This window comes from Rousettus aegyptiacus, unplaced genomic scaffold, assembly GCF_014176215.1.
Source record: "Rousettus aegyptiacus isolate mRouAeg1 unplaced genomic scaffold, mRouAeg1.p scaffold_m13_p_3, whole genome shotgun sequence".
NCBI lineage: Eukaryota > Metazoa > Chordata > Mammalia > Chiroptera > Pteropodidae > Rousettus > Rousettus aegyptiacus.
The window spans coordinates 2,418,882-2,436,078 of NW_023416306.1; the positions used below are offsets into that span (position 1 = coordinate 2,418,882).

A 17,197-nucleotide genomic window follows, 5' to 3' on the forward strand; every position below is an offset into this window, starting at 1 on the left:
ACCTTGTGGGGTGGGGAGTAGAAATGGACCCTACCTGATGACCTTGGTGATGAGAGGTTGGCCCAGGGGCGTGGATGCCGTACCTGAGGCCTGCGGCAGGCGCAGGGTCACTCTGGTGATTGCGGGAGGTGGGGCCGGTCCCACGGCCGCTCCTGGTGCAGAGGGCAGGGTGCACTGAACCTGGGGGCCACCCTGACACCCCCATCCGATCATGTGCCTTCCACAGCCGGCTCTCTACAGCTCGGGGGCGCTTCCCCCTCCCCCTGAGGAGGCGACGTGTCGTTTCTATTTGAGCATGTTCTGGACACATGGGTGCACGTGTGTGCACATGCACACACTCACCCATCTGTCAGCTTGGTCAGGGGGGAGGTTTATTTATCACGGTCCTTAACACGCTGAGGAATGGGTGCTGCGATTCAGCCCCAGCTGCCTCGTCCGCGTTCCCCAGCAGGCGCGTGGAGGCAGTCACTGGCGGGGACGGGCCGGCTGAGCGGCTGGCGAGCACGTGCTGAGCACCTGCCGTGTGCGGCTGACCAGTGCTGGCTGCCACAACGCTCACGGCCCAGGGCCGGGACCTTCCCGGGGTCAGCGCGGGGCTGGCAGACAGATCGGCCAGTGTAGCTGAGACCCCGCCTCAGGGCCTCAGGGCTGGGCGGTCGGTCCAGCATGGCGCCCCGGGGCATGGAGGCCCTGCCGAGCGCGTCCACACCAGCCGACCCCGTCACGCAGCATGCCCGGCTTCCGAATGGGTCGATGACCTATGACTGCGGGAAAGGCTGCAGAGGCTTTGGGTTCAGTCTCAGAACTAGAGACGAAGTGGGGACCGGGGGCAGTCGTGCATGACCTGCTCCGGGGTGGCTGACCCTGACCCTGGTTCACTTCCTAGGGTGACCCTGGTCCTTCTGGCCCACCGGGACCTCCAGGAGATGATGGAGAAAGGGTACGTATGCTGTGTGCACATGTGAGCATGGCTGTGTGCATGCATGTGTGTACGTGTGTGTGTGCATGCATGTTTGTACATGTGTGAGCATGGCTGTGTGCATGCACGTGTTACATGTGTGTGTGGTGTGCATGCATGTTTGTACGTGTGTGAGCATGGCTGTGTGCATGCACACATGCATGTATGTGTGTGCATGGGCGTATGCATACGTGTGTGGGGTGTGGCCGCATGTGTGCACACAGTACCTATAATCTTCCTAACCCGTATCATCTGTTTGTCCGTCTGTCTGTCCATCTCCGGGTGCTATTATGGTGTTGTTCATTTCTATCATCGCCTATCAAGAATCCAAACCCTTTGACCTCATGGCCTTCTGCCGTTCCCCCTGCGTGGAGCTGTGCCGTGCAGGCCCCTGAGCAGAGGGTGCCAGAGCCCAGACGCGCCTTTTCCCGCAGACTTCTGGGACTGAGGCCACTCCGGGCCTCTCTAGCAGGCACAGGCCTTGCAGATCTGGCCAGATGCGCCGAGCAGTCCCAGGCCAAGGAGGCCTCTGCTCGGCTGAACGAAACACTCTCTCTCCGGTGTCCCGACTTCAGCGCTGGTCCCTAACGTCTTGCCTCTTCCCCCTACAGGGTGACGATGGAGAAGTCGGGCCCAGAGGGCTGCCCGGGGAACCAGTAAGTCCACTGACCGGGTGGAACACTGTCTTTGTCACGGTGACAGGCTGCCTTTGTGCAGAATCAGGGGTCGATGGGGAGTGTAGATCAGAGAGCGCGCGGCCTTGACACAGAGACAGGTCTGAGGATTCCCCTGGGCGGGAAAAGGAGGAGCAGGTGGGGGCTGGTGGGGCAGCCCTGAGGAGTTGATCCGAAGCTTCCCGGAGGCGGAGGCTCGGGTCTCTGAGGGTTGTGGATGGGACTGCAGGCTACAGTCACGGAGGGTGTGCAGGGTCACCGTGGGTGTCCGGGGTCATCGCAGGTGTCCAGGGTCCTCACGGGTGTCTGGGGTCCATCACGGTGGGTGTCCAAGGTCCATCACAGTGGGCGTGCAGGTCATCGCAGGAGTCGGGTCCATCGTGGCGGGTGTCCAGGTCATCATGGTGGTGTGCAGGGCAGTCTCATGGACTTCCAAGTCTGCAGAGCCCCCCACTCCCCCGTTTCTGGTGGCCATGCTTCCCCAGAGACGCCCCGGCAGCGTGCCCTGCCCGGGCTCCGGCAAGCGCCGTCCCCGAAGCCGGTTTCTGTTCAGGCCCAGAGCGGGTTAACGAAAGGACGTTAATTACGTTTCACTCGCTGTTACTTTTTGAACATCTCATTTTTTTAATCGACATCGGTGGGGCCATACGCATCTGGCAATGCTAATTGAGGAGAAATATTGCGAACGCAGCGTGGAGAGGAGCCCGGGGCCGGCATCGCACGTTCATTCGGGACTAAATTGCACCCTAGGTGCCTGATGAGCCGCGAAGGAGAACTCATCAGCTCGGCGCTCTCACCCACGTCTAAGCCGTACCTTCTGGGTCATTAACTCCTAAAAAACATTTATGTGACTAGGCAGTAAAGTAGCGAAGGGAGCGTTTGAGAGGCAGCGCACGTGGGGCGGATTCTCGTCTGCCGCATCGGCGAAGGTTCCGTCAGAGTTAAGGGCACCGGAAATCGCTGCGCGTCCCTTAGAGGCGCCGTAATTCCCCGGCAGGCGGGGTGGGCATGAGCCACTCGGATGCGGGCTCCTTCCCGTGGCAGGCGAGGACGCTGCCGGGTCTCCGCTTCAGTCCTGAGGCCCGTCCTCTCCTCGGATGGCGCCGCCGTGGGGCTGTTTCCGACGCGCGGCCGCACTGCCAGGGGAGGGAGGGACTGGGCTCTGGGCCGTGCGGCCGTCCTGGAGAAGGCCCGAGGTCCAGGCCACGTCCCCTGCGCTCGGGCCCGGTGTTCCCCTCAGAGCCCTGTTTTCCCCTGCCTCTATCCGCCCCGCACCCACGGACTCTGACGCCAGCCACGCAGCCGCGTATCATTGTATGAGGCCTTGCAGAGGGTGCCGGGGACGAGGACTGGACCGGAGCACCCTGCGCAGCAGGGCTGTGGTGCGGGAGAGCTTCAGTGCTCACCCACCCACTCGAGAGGCTCCCCGTTCCCCGAGGGTGCCCCTCGATCTCCCCTCTAAGCCCCCCATCAATTCCAGGCACCTCTGCATTCCTTTCCAGAGCTGAGGTGGGGTGGAGTGAGGAGGTGAAGCACGGGGAGGAGGGGGTGTTGGCTCCCTGGGCAGCGTGGAGACCAGCAGGAGCCGGAAGGGGTGGGGGCTGAGCGAGGCCGCAGGATTCGCCTGGCCCCAGGCGAGGGCCGGGGCTCCTGGCCAAGTCCTTGCTCTTTCCTCTTGCAGGGGCCACGTGGTCTGCTGGGGCCAAAGGGTCCCCCGGGCCCTCCTGGACCGCCCGTAAGTGCTGTCGCCTCTTTGTGCGTCTGTCCGTCGCCGCCCTCCATACCCCACGGGCCTTCGGCCAGCTCAGCACGCTGGCCACCGTGCGCCCTTGCCCAGAGCTTGTGCGAGCTGTCGGCAGGGCTCTGGTGCTCCTGAGAATCCAGCTTTGCAGCCGGTGTGGGGCTGCAGGCGAAGGGAGGCGCAGAGTCCAGCTGGCTTTACAATGCTCTCCTCTCCTGCACACAGCATGTGCCGTTATAAACAGTAACTAGGACACCACATTTTCTTCCTGCTTGAAAGCATCTCCAGCAGCTTCTGGAAAGTTCTGGAAGGAAATAGAAGCCTGCAGTTCCAGTGGGGCTTTGTCACCCTGGGCCTCCCTGGGCAGCTTCTCCAGGGCCAGGCCTGGCCCAGCCACCCTTCCCAGCCCCTCTGCCCTACTCAGTACGGGCCTGGCAGCTCCAGCAGCCCCTCACCCACCAAGCCTTTAGGACTTATTTGAGATCAATCCTGTCCCCTTCCCAAGCATGTGCCATCCTCTGACACGTGGCAGGCAGGGGGCCGAGCCGTGTTGAGTGGGATTTTCCTCGTGAGCGTTGTTAATTCTTCTGCATTTGGTTTCTTTTTTCAATCTCATCCAGGGGGTGACGGGTATGGATGGCCAAACAGGCCCGAAAGGAAATGTGGTAAGTCTTGGGTGTCCCCGCCATCTGGCCTCATGACGAGTCCCCATGGGCGCGCTCCTGGCCAGGCCAGGGAGATCTGTCGTGGTTCAACCGGACAGGTGTGAGGAGGGGGCGCAGAGCTGAGCCCCAGGCCCCGGGCGGAGCAGGCCCCGTGGAGAGCCCGCACTGAGCCTGTGGTCCGAGCTCGTCCCCTCTGAAGCCAGACGGGCCGCCCAGTGCGGAGGGATGTCCTTTCTCACTGTGCACGATGCCCACCGAGGGGCCGCGTGGCCCGTCTGTTCTTGGCACGGCCGACTCTGCCAGGGCGGGGTGTTTGGGAGGCTTCTGCCCAGCGGGTTTTATGGTCGGTCCTCCTCTCGTGGGCTCTCCTGGCCACTGTCCGGGCTGTGTTCGTGGAAACGAGGAAGTGCGCCCTGCACTGGGCTCCCCGCGGCCAGCGCAGTGTCTGGTCTGGTCCCCCGGCTGCCACTGGGCCACCGTCCGTTCCCATCTGGGCGCCCTCGTCTGCCACTTGCTCAGGAGCGAGAGCCGGTGTGAAGGATGAAAGGCCAGGACGGGGCGCCCAGGCCCCCGGGTGCGGTAACCCTGCCTGCCCTCTGGAGCCACCTTCAGTGCCTTTGCTTTGTGTCCTGCAGGGTCCCCAGGGAGAGCCTGGCCCCCCAGGACAGCAGGGGAACCCAGGCGCCCAGGTAAGGAGCGGGGGGCGGGCTCCTGGGCGGTGGGCAGGAGGCGGGACAGGTATGCAGTGCAGTGCCCTGGGCCTGAGCATCTGCTGAGCTCTGTCCCATGCTGCCGGTCCAGCCCGAAGGGGCCCGCAGCCTGACGTGCCCTGGTGAGGGAGAGGCTCGGGGATGGGGGACGGGGGGCGGATGGCAGGGAGGGGCTCTGGGCCAACCCGCTCCTCCTCTTTCCACCCTACTCTTCCCCCACTAGGGTCTTCCTGGTCCCCAAGGTGCTATCGGCCCTCCAGGAGAAAAGGTAGGTAGGCTGAGCTGGGTGGAGGGCGCCCCACCTGCCTGCAGGGTGCATTCGGGCCCTGGGACCCACGGCTTCTGCGGGAGTCCAGGCAGGGACAGTGCTCGTGGTGTGAGTGGGCGTCATCCCCAGAGGTGGGAAGGCCCGATCACCAAGCACTGAGCAGATAAGCCGAGGGAGAGCATGGGTCTTTGTCATTTCTTTGATTCGGAAATTTGATCATTCATTTGTCCGTTCATTCATTCATCCGTCTACTCTGTATCTGGGCATAGGGTTGCCAGATTTAGGAAAAATAGATGTGGGATGCCCAATTACATTTGAGCTATTTGTCTGAAACCTAAATTTAACTGGGCATCTTGTTTTGTTGTTTGTTTTTGCTAAATTTGGCAAGCCTAAATACATCCTTGGCGCCTACCGAGTCCTAGATGCTGGGGAGAGAAGCAGAAACACCCTGGCCCATCCAGAGCTGTGGCCAATCCCAGGCCCTGGCGAGTCCAGTGAACTCGGAGCGCCTGGCAGGGGCCAGGGAATGCTCGCTCAGTGCACAGTGCTCACCAGGGGGCAGGGGACGGTTCAAACACAGCCTGTTGGGCGCCGCGGGGCCTGGGGCTCCTGTCTTCACGTGGCAGGTGCATTTGCCCCCACCCCTAAACCCGAAGGCCCTGGAAACAGCACAGGGCGACCTGCCCTCACTGGTGCTCCAGGAGACTGAGTACCTCTGAGCATCCTTGTGGGACAGAAGTGTTGGAAAGTAACCGTGGGGGCACGTGGAGGGTGTGCAGCCCAGGGGGCCCCCGGGGCGGCTGCTCACGGAGTCTGGTTTGTTCTAGGGTCCCCTGGGTAAACCGGGCCTCCCAGGAACGCCCGGTGCCGACGGACCCCCGGTGAGTAGCCCTGCCCTCCTCACCCCTTCTCACGCACACTGCCTCTGCCCCAGGGGTGGGGGCTGGGAACCCGGCCACCCGCCGCCTCGCTGGCTCCGGGGACAGCGCCGTGTGCGCGGCCTTCCTTCACGGCCTTCCAACTGCCCCGGTGAGGACCTGTTTGCGAACTCGCGCCACGTTGCTCAGGAAGCCACGACGTGCTGCGTGCAGGGGGCCGGCTGCGTGGAGAGGACCGTAGCTGTGTGTCGGGCCGTGCGTTTGCTTAGTGGCACGTGGCCTTGCGTTAAGTGTGAGGAGGGCCGGGCCGGGCTCCAAGCGCGCGCCTGCGTCACCGGGGTGTGAGGGGAGGGCGGCGTGCACAGGGTGTATTTTTAGGGATCACACGCTGAGGAGGGAGGGTGGCGAGTGGACAGGTTTGCGACGTGCGGACACAGCTGCGAGGCCACACGGGGTGCCGCCTGGGAACGGCGAGTCGGCGGCGCGTCCAGCCTGTGTGAAGGGGGAGGCCGGGGCGGCGGCGAGCGCTCCGAGCCCCTGCGGGGGCGCCCGGGTGCGACGGCTCCTCGGCCCTGCCGTCCTCTTTGTGAGTTGCTGGGTTCTGAAGAGATTCGGTTGGTGACGCAGAGAGCCTAGCTCAGGAAGCAGGACTAGCCAGGTCAGTCATCTCAGACGCACGGCGTTTCTCTGCGTTGACAGCGCCACTCAGAACTGAGCGGGAGTTTAGATGCGTCGATGACGGCTGGCTGGCTGTTGAACCATCGCTCTGTGCTCACGGCCAAGGGCCGCTGGGTCTAGAGAGTCACAGGCGGCCGGCTGTCCCACCTTATCGGAACCAGCAGACTGACCGCGTCTGTGCCCACGGGAACCGCTCGGCGGCTCTGTGCCCTAGACTTCAGGGAGCTTGGACACGAAGTGATGAATATTTTGCAATATGCACTTTCTAATTATAAAATAACACATCTTGTTATGGAAAATTAGGGAAATAAATGAAAAGACAACAATATGAAGATCACCCCGAGCCCAGCCCCCGAGGTCCGCTGCTGGGGGCAGTGGATGTACGTTCTTCCGCTCATTTCTTTCCGTTAATCTCCAGCAATATTTAACGTAAACAGAGCATTTCCCACCAGGTGTCAAGTCAGTGGCCAGGCCCTGCGGGACGGGGACAGTGCCTGGGAGTGGAGCAGGCTGCCCACACCTCGCTGGTTCCGCCCAGGACCCCCGTCCCCACACTGACACCTCCAAGGCCCCGGGTCCCTGAAGAGCCACCAGTCCCCTTCCAGATGCTGGGGAACCAGGCTTTACGATGCCCCTCGCCCGGGGCCTGGTAGGCATGACCGAGAGACCTTAAAAGAGCCCACACGGCCCATTTACGCAGAAAGGACGTGTGGGTCTGCGGAGCACCGCCCCATGCAGGACACGCAGTCCCAGGTCTTCAGAACGCTCCAGCCGAGAGAGCTCCCAGCCCTGCCCCCCATTTTCCACGGGGGAAGGGGAGCCCCAGAGAGGCGAGCAGCTCGCCCAAGGGCGCACAGCGGGTTGGGCGTAGCTGGGAGCAGAGTCAGGCACTGTCGGCATTGATACCGCACCATGTGACCGCTTCCCGCTGGAACGCTTGGGGATGGCACTGTGTTTCCAGACGGCATTTGCCTTTACGCTTGTATCGTGGATGTTGGGTCGGTCATGGACGCAGAGGCTCAAGCCCAGTGGGCGGCCTGGGTTGGGAGGTCAGAGGGGCTAGGGGTGTGGAGCAGTAACCAAGGCGCCCGGCTATGTCTGCTGGGCCTCTGCTCCGCAGCTGTGGTGTGGGGTGAAGTCCCCGCCCCCCCAGCCCCTCTCTGCGTGCACTGCCTGGGCAGGCGGAGGGGTCGAAGCACCCGCATGAAGACCTGGGAAGGTGCTGGGACCCCTGGTCGAGAGACGGGACGTGGGTCTCCGCCCGGCCCGGCCCCGCCTGTCTCCGCATCGCCGGCAGCGGAGACCGTGACCTGCAGGCAGCACCCGGCTGCCAGCCCGGGAAGCGGGGCGCCTGCCCGGGAAGCGGGGCGCCTTCCCGGGAAGTGGGGCGCCTTCCCGGGAAGCGGGGCACCTGCCCGGGGCTCGGGCCCCCTGCTCTGCCCCTTGCTCGGCCACAGATCCATTATGCTGGGGCACCTGGAGCAAATGCCTTACCGTCACTGTTCCCGCTCGCCCATAGTTGGGCTGGGTGACACTGGCTCACAGTCGTGCCAGGACACCCCCCCCCGCCCCCCTCCATGGGCAGCTCCGGCCATTGGCCGGGCCTGGCGTTATTCCCACTTTTCAGATGGAGCAGCTGAGGGTCAGGGACTAAAGGATGAATGAGGCCACCTGTCTGGGCCTGACCGAGCCTGCTCAGCTGCCTGGCATCTCCAGCTCGCCCCATTTTGTTTTCGTGGGGAGGGAGGAGACGGGAGGAACCCCAGCTCCCATTCTCACTTCGTAAGCTGCTTGGCGGGTGAGCGTCGGGTGGCCGGTTTTGGCCCCTGGCTAACGCAGGCCTTCTCTCTCCTGACAGGGGCACCCTGGCAAAGAAGGCCCTCCGGGAGAGAAGGGAGGCCAGGTGGGTACAGCGCGCCCCTGCTGCTCCAGTGTCCCCTGGGGGCCAGCCTGGGGCGCGTGGCCCCGCTCTGCTCCGGGACACCCGCCCAGAAGGGAGTGAGCAGGGGCAGCGTGCTCTTCCTCGGGTGGCCTTGCCGAGGGGACACCCCATGGAGAAGCTGGGTCCTTCCATTCTGTCTGGGTCCCTAGACACCCCCCCACCTCGATTTCTGCACAGGGTCTGCAGGGACAGCCCGACCTTGGCCAGGCAGAAACTGGGGGACCGTGCAGGCTCTGGGCCAAGGTCCTCCTGACCCACGGCCATTGTGCGTTTGGGGCCCAGCACTGGGGGGTTGGAGCCGTTTTAGTTTCCAGGTGACCTGAGCCCCTGGGGACTTGCCTGCCGCACTGTTGGTGACAAAAGTCCACTGCTGCCTCCGTTTCGACTCCTGGGCGCCCTCGGCTTCGCGTGCTCCGGGCATCCGGGGGCAGCCGCGGGCAGCCGTCAGCCGACAGCACATTCCTTCAGTGGCAGCTCAGCCCTTCCAAGCGCCAGAGCCCCCTTTCCCCTCCCGACTCCCCACGCCCCATTCATGAATCCCGGGGTGTGACCTTCAGGTAGCCTGGTCACAGGTGTCCGCACTTGTCACGGGACACCACCTGGGCCCTGCCTTGCCGCGGGGCTGGGTACAGGCTTGCGGGAGCCGGCCCTGCTGTGTCCTGCGGGAGTCTGACCTGGGATGTCCTCTCTGCTTGTAGCAGGCCAGGGCTTGTGCCAGCTGGACCAGGAGCGGACCAGGCCCACCCACGCCGCCCTCCCGGGAGGGGCTAACGCTCTTTCTTCTCTGCTTTTAGGGTCCGCCTGGCCCCCAGGGCCCAATTGGCTACCCAGGACCACGCGGGGTCAAGGTGAGCTGCTTGCCACTGCAGGTCCTCCTGGGGGTCAGGGTTGGGACTGCGGGCCTCCGGCTCTCAGAAACCCCTCTGCGGCCTGAGCAGGGTCGGGGCTGGGGGGAGAGCGACCAGCTGGAGCCAGGAGGGGCTGGCCCGGAGCAGCGGACAGTCCCCAGTGCATCTGCGACAACGCACGTGGCTCCCTTTTGCCTCGTGCTACCTTCATCGGCACCACTTTTAAGCTTCCGCCTGCTCTGCAAGGCCCCTGAGGACGGTGCCCTCAGCCGGGAGCAGAACCCGGCACTCCTTCCTGGGGACGTTTCGTCTGGGCCATTGGCTCATTCGAGTGAGAAAGTCTGGTCCCATCGACCGCCTCTGGGCAGGCGGAGGGTGGGGACATGCACCAGTGGAGGGGTCCATTTATGCTCAGTGGCCTCTGCTGTCCAGCGGCCCCTGGACACCCGCCCGGGGTGCAGGGGTCCCGTGCAGGCCCGTCTGGTCTGCAGAGCCCCTGTGCTTGCTCTGGGCCGTGGATCAGCTGCTCTCGGGGCACACTGGGCTCAGGGTAGACAGAGGGGTGGGCGCCCCAGAAACTGCGGGGAAGTGTTCTGCCTCCTCCGGGGACAGACGTGGCCCTGCCCTGCAGCGCCAGGTGTCTGGAGCCAGCGGTGACTCCCCGCTGAGAGCATCCGGGAGCCATGCACAGGACGCAGCCACTGTGGCCTGAGGGGTTTGTGTGACGCTCCACCGAGCGCCGTGCCCCAGCGGCAGGGGCCGCGTGCTCTGTGCGTGGAAGCGTTTGCACATGGAAGTGTGCAGCTGCCCTGCCGGTTTGGGGGTGGTGACCCAACACCTCCGTCTCCAGTAACTTGCTCCAAGTCACCCTAAACCTGATGCTGCTGCTAGGACTCACCTAGCTCGCTTTTCCCAATAAGTGCCCCTGCTGGACCCAGGTTGCCCAACTCCCATTCACTAGGAGCTGGGCCAGGCCCAGCTTCAGAGCCACTGCAGAGCTCCCCCGCGCGGGGGCAGCAGGCCCCCCTGCACGCCCGGTGAGTCCTGTAAGGCTGACAGCGGAGCGGGCGCACGGGCTGTGTGGGCTCCGCGCGTGTTCACGGCGCGAGTTCCTGGTGCGGAGGGGAAGCCTCTGCCAGCTCCTCTCCGCGGGTAGTTGCACGGTGCCGCTCCTGCCGGCTGAGCGGCGTTTGCTATACACTGTTTATGAAGAACGTTCTTATCCTGTCTGTCCGATTAACATTCACTCACAGCAGGCACAATCCAGTCAGACTCGGGGCAGCGAGCGGAGGGGGAGGCAGGGCTGGACGCCGTTTTCGTTGCGGAAGTAGATTCTCATCCTTCCGCGTGTTTGAAAACGTATTGAGCAGGTGTCTAAGGCAGGCGGCAGCGGAGGGCGGGTGTGGCGGCCGAGCTGTCACCTTGGAGCCCCATAGCCCTTCATAAGGGAGGTCTAGCTTCTCTCCCTGGATCCCGCCGCCTTCCCGAGCAAGCCCCCCCCCCCCGCCCTTTGATTTCACTGACCGTTAAGCACCCCGCCCCCCACCTTCTGCTGCCTTGCCCATCTCGGGGGTGCCTGCTGACTGCAAAATCAGATCCACCCCTCCCTGAGCCCGCGGGGGTTGCACTACGAGCTCGAGGCCGTGGTGGGGCCCTGTCCCGCCCGGCCAGGCACCCCCGCCACCCTGCCGTGCTGGCTCCTTCATTCTCGCTCTCCCGAGCACTGGCCACTGGGGCCGTCGTGGGTGCCCCGGAGCCCCCAAGACACAGCTTTCAGGGTAACTGCTTTCCTCTGTCCTGAAGGATCTCATGCACAAGGGTGACAGAGCCCACGGTGCTGTGGCATCACAGGCCAGTCCAGGCAGCGGCCAGGCCCCAGCTCTTGGCCTCTGTCGGCCTCGGCCGCTCTCACCGGCCCTGGGGGGAGGCTCAGACCTGCAGACTGCTAAAGTTCTTGCCACAGAGGGCAGCTGGCAGCCCGAGGGTCCCAGGAGGTGGCCCCGTCCTGGCTGAACAAGGGGGCCTGGCCTCTCTCTGTGGTCCCCTGTCCCATGGGCAGGTGGCTTGGGAACGCCTCGGGCCAGCGGCAGTCAGTGGCAGTGCCCCACTGGCCCACGCGGTTGGCCAGGCGCCGGCACCGCGAGCCAGACGGGACGCGGCCTGCCCTCGGTCCATGGACACGCCCTGCGCTGACTGCGTGGATCGTGGTGGGGGCATCGATCAGGGACCGACGTCACGCGGTGTCACGCCATGTTAATGATGACGATAGTGAGGTTAATCGGATGGCACAGAGCTGCTGCTTGTCGAGTGTCTGCTCCGTGCCGGGCACCGTCCTGAGGGCTTCGTAGGCGCCCCATCCCCCCACCAGCAGAAGGGGGTGGGAGTTGTCATCACCCCTCTTTCCAAATGAGGAGTCCGAGGCTCGCAGAAGTCTGGGCTGCGGTCTGAGGCCAGGGAGCGGGGCTGGGCTCCAGAGCCCGTGCTCAGGCTCACGCCCCGCCTGCTCCCGGTACCTTGCAGAGGTGGCGTTGGGGACGGAACGTGGGCGGCGGCTCGTCTGTGGGCGGCGGCGGCCAGGTGCGGGGCTGGACCCGTCGCTTCGAGGGCTCAGCTTGGTGCACGCTCACCCTTTCTCCTTTTTGTCTGCGCAGGGGGCAGATGGCATCCGTGGTCTGAAGGGCACCAAGGGCGAGAAGGTGAGTGTCCCTTCCCGCCGGGGCAGCCTGGCCTGGCCGCTCCCCAGTGACACAAGCTGAGGTTGATGTCGCTTCTAAGTGCTGAGGGGACGGGTCCCACCCCGGGGGAAAACGGTTTGCAACAGGAAGGACAGTTTTCCAAACAGAGCCCAGCACGTTCCCGACGGAGCAGGCATTGTCCCTGTCCACAGGGTCAGTTGCAGGCCCCCACCCTGGGTGCCCGTCCCACTGGTCCCAGGACCTTCGTCCTGTTGGAGATGGCTCCCTGGAGCCCAGGCTGGCCGCATGGACTGGTCGCACGTGGCCGCTAGCCAGCAAAGGGCTGCTTGCGAGCATGCTGCCTGAGCTGCTCGGGGACTCCTCTCGGCCAGGAGTTACTGCTCTGCCCCCGGGGGCCCAGGAAGCAGCCCGGTGGGGGTGGAGGTGGGTGAGCTGCCGAGCACCTGGCCCGCAGTGTTGGTGTGGCGGCTGCCTCTGCCACCGCGCCGGACCGAGCATCACAGTCAGGCTGGGGGGGCCTGGCGGCTGGGAAGGCCCAGGCTGGGACCTGCATGGACAGCCGCCCACTGACATTTGCACATCTCGAAACATGTGCAGCTCCCCGTAAAGTGCAAAGCTGCTGACTGAGATGCAAGGGCCCCCCACCGTGGCGACCCAGCCTGCAGGCCGGGCCTGCGCACTCCTGGCTACCCCCCCAGCCGGTGCCCATTTCCCTCCGTAAGCTTCCCCCACAGCTGTCCACCCCCGTCAGGGGCCTGCAGCAGGCGGGACGGAGCCTCCGAGGAATGGGCGCGCGAGGTCGGGCTCCCGGCTGCTCATGGCCCAGTGGGGCCGAGCCAGCGGGGGGCTGCCGAGTGGCCAGGGCCGAAGAACACGTGTCTAAATGCAGAGTGCTGGCTGGACACACTTCCGAGACACAGCGCGGGGCGCCCTGACCCTCCTTCCCGCCTGCCCAGCGGTGGGCCGCGGCCGGGAACCCTGTGCTGGGCGCGTGCTGCGTGTGGGGTGGGCAGGCCTCTGGGTATGGGTCTCCCATTCAGACCGAGGCCCTCTCTCTCGCCCCTCGTCCAGGGGGAAGATGGCTTTCCAGGGTTCAAAGGAGACATGGGCATCAAGGGTGACCGGGTAAGTGTCTGGGGCAGAGGTGGGCGGGGCACAGGGCCCGTGAGGGTCTGTAGGAGGGGTTGGGGGTTTGGGGCCACAGGGCAGCTTCTCAGAACCAAGGTGACACCTCTGGCCACTCCTGGCCACTCCTGGCCTGCAGACTGCCAGCTCTGCACCCAGAGGCCCTGGCGGCCCTTACCTGGTATTAACCCCCTAATTACTGGTGTCTACTTGGGGTCACCTGCTCCTTTGCGCTGTGTCCTGAACCCACAAAGGAGGTCTGTGGGGGCCACTATCCTGGACTGTAGTGATTCACTTAGCTTGGGGGAGGGGCCAGGGGAGGACGGTGACAGAAGCCACGGGGTCCAACCAGGGAGGCCGTGGGCTGTCACGAGCGGGGTGGCACCCTGGCGCCCACACATCTCCTAGTGTTTCTCCAGTGCTTTGTGAGCCCCACGCAGGCCCCGGGTTCTGTGCCCCGATGCTGGGCTCGGGAGAGCTGGCAGCCACCCGAGAAATCTACCCAGCTCCAGAGGAGGCCTCAGTGCTGGGGGCGGGGTTCGCCACACGGCGGGCAGCCGCTGCTGTGGTCTCGTGTGAAGGCGCAGAGGGGGCTGCAGGTGCCCGCGCCATCTGGGCACGCGCAGCGGTGGCGGCAGCTGTGCCCGCACCTGGCTGGACACCTGTCGGCCGCTGTAATTGCCCCCCACCGCGCGGCCTGCAGGTGCCTCCTCAGCGTGCCAGAACCAGGGCCCCGTCCGCGTGGCGCTTTGCCCCACCCCGAAGGCGCAGAGGTGATCTGCGCCTTCGTCAGAGGGAGCGACGGTAAAGGAGAGGCGTTCGCGTCACGATTATGTCCCAGTTACGTGGCTGCTGAAGCCAGCCATTCTGGGGCTTTCTCCATGGTGGCAGGACCCCGAACCCCACACGTGCAGGAAGGCCTCCCGCAGGCCGGCTGGGGAAAGCCCCTTTCATCCTGTCTCTCTGACGACATACGGATGTGCAGTCCATAGTGGGAGGGCGTGTTTTCCAACGACGTTCCACTGTGAGCCTCTTACAGGGCCGGGCGGGAGAGGGCCTGGGAGCTGGGCCTCCGTCAGCCAGGGCCCAGGGGCCCAGGCTGCTGTCGCCTGGAGGGGTTTGTGCCGGACGCTGGGCTGTCCTGCTCGATGCGGGCAGTGCGGTGCAGAGCCCCTGCTGCCAGCCGGTCACTTCCGGCAGGAGGCCCTCGGTCCAGGGCGGGCGAGCGGGAAGCAGGCAGCCGGCGCCCGTAGGCAGAGGGGAGCGTGGCCACTGGGCAGGGCCTGGTCATTCGCTGCAGGAGGCTCCGGTTCGTCAGCGACGCAGGAGGCTTCACGTGCTCGAGGGGCCCGTGGGCCAAGCCGGCCGAGTCCGGGGCCCACCCGCTCCCGGAGCCGCGGCGGGAGCCGTGCGCGGGGGCGTCCCTCACTGTGTCCTTCTCACGTGCAGGGGGAGATCGGCCCGCCTGGTCCCAGAGGAGAAGATGGCCCCGAAGGCCCTAAGGGTCGTGGAGGGCCGAATGGCGACCCCGGCCCCCTGGGGCCCTCTGGGGAGAAGGTACGCGGCACGGCGGACTACTTTCTGCGGAGAGGCCTCTGTCCCAGTGGCCTCGGGCATCCTGGCCGGCAACTCGGTCGGGCCGAAGCCCCCGGAGGGGGCCACGTGGTTCGCATTCCCTCCTCCCCGACACTCCCGCCAGCCCCCAGCAAATCTGCATGTTGACAGATCCACCCTTCTGGTCCCGACTTCGTTCCATCCGAGCCCTTTGCCACCCCCGGAAGTGTCCCTCCTCCAGGCACCCACAGAGCGTGGGGCCCGTGTCCGGCTTCCATGCGCACCGACTTCCGGGGGACCCTCCACGAGCAGCTGTGCTAACACCTGCCATGTCTGGCTGCGGGAGGCCTCCTGCCCACTCTTCGTCCTGTCCCCGTCACCGCCCAGCTCGGGCACAGGAACAGGGCTCATCAGCGGCCCAGACACCCGCCCCGTCTTGCCCCAAGACTGGAACCCCACACAGGGCCGGGCAGAGTCTCCTGACAGCGAATTCTTCCGTCCAGCCTTTGCCTCCAACCAGTTTCGTTTGAGCCGTGGCATCAATCCCATCTCGAGGGGCCTTTGCTTTTAAACCAGGGCTGGGCTACCAGAGAGACCATCCCAGGAGGACGGGCAGAGCCGCAGGTGATGACCGGTCCTTCCAGACATGCCGTGCTGGCCCTGCAGTGCACCCCCTTTTTCTCCACAGGGAAAGCTCGGCGTCCCGGGGTTACCAGGCTACCCAGGAAGACAAGGGCCAAAGGTAATTCACGACAGGACAGCCACGGGCCGCTCCCCACCCCACGCACCGTCACCCACTCGCCATCTTTCGGATGTGACCGATGAGACGTCACACTCATGCGTCTCAGCTCTGCCTGCGTGTGGCCTCCTCACCCGCTTGGCAGAACGCTGGGACAGTTAGTCGGGGCTTTCGGAGAAGGGGACAAAGCCAGCCTGAGACACGGGTTCCGCCTCAGGGTCTCAGGGCCTGTGGTCCTGTTAGGGGTCTTTGCCCGCGGGGTGGTCCACACGCAGAACTCGTGACTGACCCCTCTCAGATCCAGTTTGCCCGGGGGGTCTGAAGGTTATTTGCTCACAACGGGATGGAAAAGAAAGATGGAGCCTTTCTCGGTGACATGCCGTCTGGCTTTAAGTGGAACGGCTCCTTGAGGCTTTGGAAATTCTTTAAACATTATTTCCTTCGCAAATCTTACCTTCTGTCATTCGTGGCTCTGCCTGCACGAGAGAGCGTTGAGCACAAAGGGGAACTCGCGTCCACCCCCAGGGTGCCAGCCCCACACCGTGGGTGTCGTGCAGGGCACAGTCGGCCGAGGAGCAGACTTGTTTAGGGTCTGACTGTGGGGCACGGAGCCCGCTGTGGCGTGGCCCCTGACGACGCCGGCGTCCACCGTGCGTCAGATGGAGGGGGCTGACAGACACGTTTTCCCCCTGGGGGAGGAAAGGAGGGCAGAGAGGTCTGGGAGAGGCGCGGGCCCGTCAGCCAAGTTCAGGCCGCCTAGTAGTGGAAGGGCGAGCGCTGACCTTGGAGGCTGCGGGGCACTTTTGCAGGCCCTAGGGCTGTGGCCGCCTGTGGCTGGGCTTTCCCAGGCAGTGAGCAGCCTCTAGCTGGGCGCTCCCCCCCCCCGCCAGGTTTCCTCGGCACTGTCCCCTGCTGTATGGCAGGTGGGCGTGTGGCTGGGTTGGCCAAGCTCAGACCCCTACGAGAAGTTCAGGGAATCATCCGGCAGACTTTTCACGGTCTGAGCACGTGTTGGGTCAGGATTTTAAGCCGCTCTGAGTAAAGACCTCCGAAGACAGTGAGCACCTCCCGTGGGCGGGTGAAATGCTACAGCCAGTGTCGGGGGGAGCCCACGTAGTGGGTGTCTGCATAGCTGCTCAGTCAGAGTCCTCAGGCTCGCTGGCTGTCCGCGCGCGCACTGCGGGTTTCTAGAACTGGAATGCTGGTAGGTGCTGTATGTGGTGCGTGACCTTGCATTCGCTTCTGACTTTACAAGCTGCCATGCTTCCTTCAGAGACATCCGGGGGGACAGCAAGCCGTGACAGCAGGTGCAGTAAACACGTCATGAGTGTGAAAGCCACACGGCATCACCACTTAACCTTGGTTTATGTGTTTGCTTTTCTCCCAAAACAGCAGCCCTTTGAAGACAGGCTGCGTGGGAGAGCGTGTGGAGAGGGGGAGAAGGGAGGGCACAGTTAAGACAGTTTTGGTTTTTAGATTTGGAGCCTGAGATGCTTAGGAAATATTTGTGAAGCAGAGGGTGGGTGGGCGGTGGAATGTGCAGGGCGGATGGATGGAGGATGGATGGGGGATGGATGGGGGGTGGAGGGTGGGTGGAGGGTGGATGGGGGATGGCGGGTGGAGGTACGGGCAGGGTGGGGGTGGGCGATGGCGCTCTGTGTCCGGGGCTGTGAGCGCTGACGGGCCCTTCCCCCGGGTGGCGGCTGCGGCAGGGCGTGCCC

At 64.6% G+C, this 17,197-nt stretch overlaps 1 protein-coding gene across 2 annotated transcripts in view; it reads left to right on the forward strand.

Annotated features, from left to right (window-relative positions):
• Positions 1-17,197, forward strand: part of COL5A1 (collagen type V alpha 1 chain) — a 117,080-nt gene that overhangs the window by 65,211 nt on the left and 34,672 nt on the right. For both annotated transcript variants that reach the window (XM_016128784.2, XM_016128785.2), the window contains exons 19-31: positions 887-940; positions 1,570-1,614; positions 3,314-3,367; positions 3,994-4,038; positions 4,674-4,727; positions 4,972-5,016; positions 5,844-5,897; positions 8,431-8,475; positions 9,309-9,362; positions 12,014-12,058; positions 13,130-13,183; positions 14,633-14,740; positions 15,426-15,479. In XM_016128784.2, the coding sequence (XP_015984270.2) occupies positions 887-940; positions 1,570-1,614; positions 3,314-3,367; positions 3,994-4,038; positions 4,674-4,727; positions 4,972-5,016; positions 5,844-5,897; positions 8,431-8,475; positions 9,309-9,362; positions 12,014-12,058; positions 13,130-13,183; positions 14,633-14,740; positions 15,426-15,479 (711 nt within the window). The remainder of the gene's footprint in view (positions 1-886; positions 941-1,569; positions 1,615-3,313; positions 3,368-3,993; positions 4,039-4,673; positions 4,728-4,971; positions 5,017-5,843; positions 5,898-8,430; positions 8,476-9,308; positions 9,363-12,013; positions 12,059-13,129; positions 13,184-14,632; positions 14,741-15,425; positions 15,480-17,197) is intronic.